The sequence below is a fragment of the Euphorbia lathyris genome, chromosome 6, assembly GCF_963576675.1.
Source record: "Euphorbia lathyris chromosome 6, ddEupLath1.1, whole genome shotgun sequence".
Taxonomy (NCBI): Eukaryota; Viridiplantae; Streptophyta; class Magnoliopsida; order Malpighiales; family Euphorbiaceae; genus Euphorbia; species Euphorbia lathyris.
In genome coordinates, this window is record NC_088915.1 from 68,104,856 (window position 1) to 68,110,453 (window position 5,598).

At 37.7% G+C, this 5,598-nt stretch overlaps 1 protein-coding gene across 1 annotated transcript; it reads right to left on the reverse strand.

The window, feature by feature from the left end:
* Window positions 1-545: 545 nt before the first annotated feature.
* On the reverse strand, window positions 546-5,333 carry LOC136232268 (eukaryotic translation initiation factor 3 subunit D). Its single transcript, XM_066021326.1, has 2 exons — window positions 3,493-5,333; window positions 546-997 (listed from the first exon to the last, which is right to left on the reverse strand). Exon 1 carries the CDS (start codon window positions 5,211-5,213, stop codon window positions 3,495-3,497), a length of 1,719 nt encoding a protein of 572 aa, XP_065877398.1. The 5' UTR covers window positions 5,214-5,333; the 3' UTR covers window positions 546-997; window positions 3,493-3,494.
* Between the last annotated feature and the right edge of the window lie 265 nt (window positions 5,334-5,598).

The window sequence follows — 5,598 nt, forward strand, 5'->3', positions numbered from 1 at the left end:
TCCCTAACGTTTTTCTTGGTGAACTGTTTAGTCTCTGCCGTTAGACTCTCATGAAGATTCTGTTAGTCAATTTGGATTTGCGTTCTTCTTTTCCTTTATTTTTCTTTCCTTTAAACTCTAATGCATCTGAAATCAACTTTGAGTGTTCTTTTTCTTGATTTTCTTCTTAATCGTTCAAATTCGTAAGCATTGGGTATGTTCTTTTTCTTGTTCTCCATACAAATAGCTTCTTCTTCTAAATTGGATTTCCTCTTCTGAAGTTTGAAGGTAAATAATAAAGGGTAATTTCGTCATTTCTGAAGTCATAAACGGTAAAAAATCTAACAAACAGACAGAAGGACTAAACAGTTCACTGAGAAAAAGGTTAGGCACCTTACCATGTGTTTTTGAAAATACAGGGACTAAACAGTGTGTTTTATCAAAATATAGGGACTAATAAATTAATTACCCTTATTTATACCCATATAATCTCATTCAATGGAGAAAAAACTCACCAAGAATATGATTACATCATACCAAAGAATCTATAAAACATCAAAAAGAAGTTCTATCTCGAATCAACTCGTCTTATAATTTGAGAACATACATTTCAAAACAAGCTCTTTAGGATTTGCAAAGGTTTCGCATATCATCAAAACTAAAAAAAAAAAACTAGCAACAAGTCTCAAAAAATAAATGTGTACAAAACGAGCTTACAGCAGACTGTCAGCAAATTTCTCCTTCATTTCTAATCCCAAAATGCATCATATGATGTAAATATATGTAAAATTTTCAACTGAATAACACGATTCCAACAACGTAAAACTCTAGTCATGTCTAATCTTCAAAATAAAACCTTCAGGATTATGTTGCTGCATTAGGATGAAAATTGCAAGAGTAGAAGAACATAGGGGAAAAAATGCGGCGGGGCAGAAGCAAAACCAAAACCGAGACATGAACTCGTTGGGCTGAGTATGAATATGCTCCGACCACTAACATCATCACATTCACTGGCAACCTGCAGATTCACATGAGCTGATTTACGAAACAACATATACAGTTATAAACATGCACTGGAGAACTAATAAGAGAAAACTCAAATCAGAAACTATGGTGATTCAAGTAATGTGCCATCATATTTGCCAACTCCAAGACTAGTTAATTCTAAGTTCATATTTCATAACTAGAATTTTGCAATTAAGATGTGTTAGGCAAGCTCATTCTCAAACTACTACTCAAGCCTGTTGACTATATCAATTCCAAAGTTGGGTAAAAATAATCATATAGTGGGGTGGGGCAAAGAGTGCAGTGCTGCAGCATAAAACTTCATCATCTCTAGTTGGTAATTGTTCAGTGATAATGCTACGCATCAACTAAAGAGAGAAGGCCAAGCAATATAAACCATATTTTCATCGAAAAATACCAGCAACGAATTTCATTCTACAAGATGGACACAAACACATGTATGAGTGTGTGATGATAAAACATGCAAGCTATGAAGCACTGATACGGTACGGCATTTTAAAAAAAAATATGAGATACGGGTACCGCGGGAATACACCAAATTATATATATATAACCATAAATAACATTCATAAGTCATTATAAATCACATTCATAGTAACTAATAAGTCATTAATTCATCAAAAAGAAGCATTTAATACTTCAAACTCTTTAAACTACCAAGTCTAAAGACTATTTAAAGACATTTTCATGGTCTTCATCTACAAACATTTAATACTGATTAGCTTTTAGTTTTTTTATTTATTTTTTTTGCAAATAAAAAGGTGGGTGCAGACTGGTTTATTTAATTATTTATATTAGGAATTCATGTTTAAATTTTTTTATATATTAATCCCTATTTTTGTAAAGTAAAATAACCCTAAATTTTACCTAATTAACACTGAAAAGTATACCCGGAATATCCCCGAAGTATCCATCACCTACAAAAAAGGATCCGTTACTGGAGTGATGCGCTTCTCAGGGCCCTCTTAATTAAAAGAAAAACGAAAAAAGGGGATACTTGTTTTGCCATATCCTGTATGTATCCCCGCGTATCCCTGATGTATCCGTATCCCCAGAGTATCCAATATGCATACGTCAACCTCTTAGAAGTATTGGTGCTTCATAGCGTGCAAGTATAAACAAACTACAATGCCTGGATGATAAGATACATTCACATAGATTCAACCCTCTCTCTCTCTCTCTCTCGGTACAACAAGGTGCACAAGAGACCAGCCATGGACCACCGAAACAATGAGGTCATAAAAAGTTTTGATTAAGACCATAGCTATCAAAGGTCTCAAAAGATACTAGGCAATAGGCATGTCGCCTAAGAAGCCAACAGGTGGACTTTCTTCAAGACACTCGCACCAGAGTGCGCTTTTAATAACTATGATTGGGACAGAAATGGTCACCATGTGCCTTTAATTCACCCTAGTAACATTAATTATCAGTTAAAATATTCAAGCATATGAATGTCATTGATACCTCAGCACAAATATATTGAGAAAGCAAATATGCTTGAAGACTGAAGAAATTTCACAGGCAATTTTATAAAAAATATGACTGCCAGAACTGAGGAAGACAGATATGAGTGGCATTACCATCTGAACTAATAAACAGAATCATACACAATTAGAACATTTTCCAACTTGGGTCTATGAATTAAGTGATAACCAATGACCTCATTTTCCAATTTATTAAAGCTGAAACACCTTGCTCTTCTTATAATGCCAGTAAACCTGGTCATACAAACTACATTCTCGTTATTACTTTAAATTATTCGATTATCATTCTGTAAAAGGGTCCCAAATCGCAAGTTACATACACTACTTCAAACTTGTAATTCTCTCTCCGCCCCCGATCTTTCCAAGTTCAAGGCATGTAATGAGTCTGATGACTTAAACAGTTACCTTAATGATATAGCCAACAAACTAGTGTTTCTCCTTATTACTTAAAATGATATAATACTTCGATCTCTTTCTTTCTTCTTGGTCTTTCCAAGTTCAGGGAAAACAACATTTACAGATAAAAAAAGCAAATTACAGTAAAACCTTCATAAATTAATAACCTCTTTAAGCGACTTGGGCCAGTTCAATAAATTAATATTGGATAAATTAATATCTTTATAAATTAATAAAATTTCATGGTCCCAACATTATTAACTTATAGAGGTTTTACTGCGCTGACTACTGATGCCATACACAGCTGCCTTAAAAACATTGATATACATACAGCAAATAAAATAAACACTGATTAAAGAGTGAAACATATTAAGATAATCCCCCTATAAAACTTTTCAGACTGCATAAAACAAATCCCTATTAAAATCACTAGGAAATACAGGTATCACAAATCTCTTGATACTATGATTGTCTAAACTAAACACGATCTGACATCAGCTGTCAATCAACAATGCAAAGAGATGCATGCTCATCTGATGATTCAAGCACAGATTTTATTTAACAATAAATACCTATAAATATAATTCATAAAAAGAAGATGTAATACCTCTATGCTTGAGCATCGACCTCTTTATCCTTGACTTCGTCAGTGGCTACAGTGACCTCTGCATTCTCAGTATCCTCTGCGGGAGGCTGAACCTGTTCATCCTCAGGCAAAGGTTCCTCCACGTAATCATTCTCAAACGCATCAACAGGAACCTCGTAGATTCTCACCTGTGGCTTAGAAGGGTCCTTCACCAAAACATATTTCCCCTCATTCAACTTCATACACAAATCAACGATACTTTTGACAATACCCCACATGTTGGATGTATTCAAATTAATCTGGGAAGCAAAGTCCTTTGGCTTGTACCCAACAACCGCCAATATAACATGGTTGTAATGATCCCTCGGGTGAACCCTCGAAACATAACCCAACTTCATCATATCAGCACTTGCCAACAAAGCTTGTGCAGTCCACTTAGCTAATTTATTAGCATTGTTCTTCAATTCAGTGGCCAAAACAGCACCACGTTGAGTCTCCAACTTCTGTCTCCAATCAACACCGGAGTATTTAGGATCAAACTCATTTAAGGCATTCTGAGTCAAAAAGGATCGCTGTTTGTTAACCTCTACAACACTCTGCACCTCACATCGCGCAACAAGATGCATATTATCATCAAGTTTCCAGCGCCTATATCTATAGGCCACAGAAGCAACTTCTTCTCCTTCATTTGCAAAGGGATTCGGCTCATCAAACGTGACCTTATTCCCATCCCTAACCAAGACCTGCTGCGAGAAGTTTTGATTAATATAAGCAGCTTCAACACTAAGAGAATAAGCAGAATTCATATCATCCTTGGCTTCCGGCAAGGGCTCCTGAGAGGTCTCGTGCACTGAAAGCAAATCAAGCTGGGAACCATCCCTCTTATCAAAGAAGAGTTTGTTTCCAACTCTCTGTATGACGATATCCCATGAATAAACCGACCTTGGCGCGCACATCAAAGTCGCTAGGATAGTATCTGTAGCAAACACCGTTGCCTTATCCTCATTCGCAAGCCTCCTAATCACCGGATCATCAGTAGTAGTGACCTTGAAGAAATTGCGGTTCTTAAACCTCTCTAAGCGACGCTCGTTTTTAGGCGTAACTCTATCGTAAGATCTATCATAAAACTCGAGGCTGCCACAGAGAAGTAAATCTTCTGGCTCGGGGACTGAGAACGAGAGCTTCGAAAAAGTTGAGAACGGGATCTGATCAAGCATATTCCACTCCGGCTGAATGTCCACAGAAGACTTGAAAGCTGCTGCCTCCCGACGAGTCTGATTCTGGTTTGACCGATTGAGATTATAGAGCCGATCGCGGCGAGCACGTTCCTTTTCCGCCTCACGTTTGCGAGCCTCTACTTCCTCATCACGCCGCTGAGGCAGCTGTGGGCGGTGCTGGTTAAACCTCCATTTAGGGCCAAACTTGGGGCGTGGAGGGGGCTTACCGTCGACGAGACGGAAGGTTGAGTCATCATCGCCTGCGGCAGCAGCAGCTGGGAAAGAATCATCGGCGGTGAAGTCAAAAACAGAATCGGATGCATTCTTGTTGGAGCGATTAGCGTTAGGGTTATTGACATTCCGCGTCCAATCAGCGATGCGGCCAAGCTTGTCGGAGCGGGAGAAGGGGGCGAAAGGAACATTCAATGGAAGCGTTGAAGTGGTGTTGGTGGCGATCGAAGCATCCGGTGGACCCCAACCGTCGGGATTGAAAGGGACGGAGCCTACTTCTATGCCGCTCACCATTGTTGGATCTGAGAAGAGAGTTGGAGATGGCAGATAAGCGGAAACTGTAGCTGATAAGGGTTTGGGGATTGGGAATCTAAAAACCCTAGAGAGTGTACTGTAAGAAGGTAGTGTAATGTGTGAGGTACGAATTACTTTTCCGCCCTTATATGATAACAGTGATAAATACTTTGGGCCTAAAGCCCATCTCTAGTATCAGCCCAATTACTTAAAATTGACCTACAATGCCTTTTATATTGTTCGGCCTATTATCATTAATTTGATAATAAAAAATGGGAAAATTACACTGAAATTCATATTCTAAAAACTATTTACAACTATGTCAAGTCATAATTTTGGATTATATCAAACTAATAAAATCAGTACTTTTAATATATTTTAAGGA

What these genes read in the sequence shown, in the direction of transcription:
- LOC136232268 (XM_066021326.1), bottom strand. Translation starts at nt 5,213, where the DNA reads ATGGTGAGCGGCATAGAAGTAGGCTCCGTCCCTTTCAATCCCGACGGT.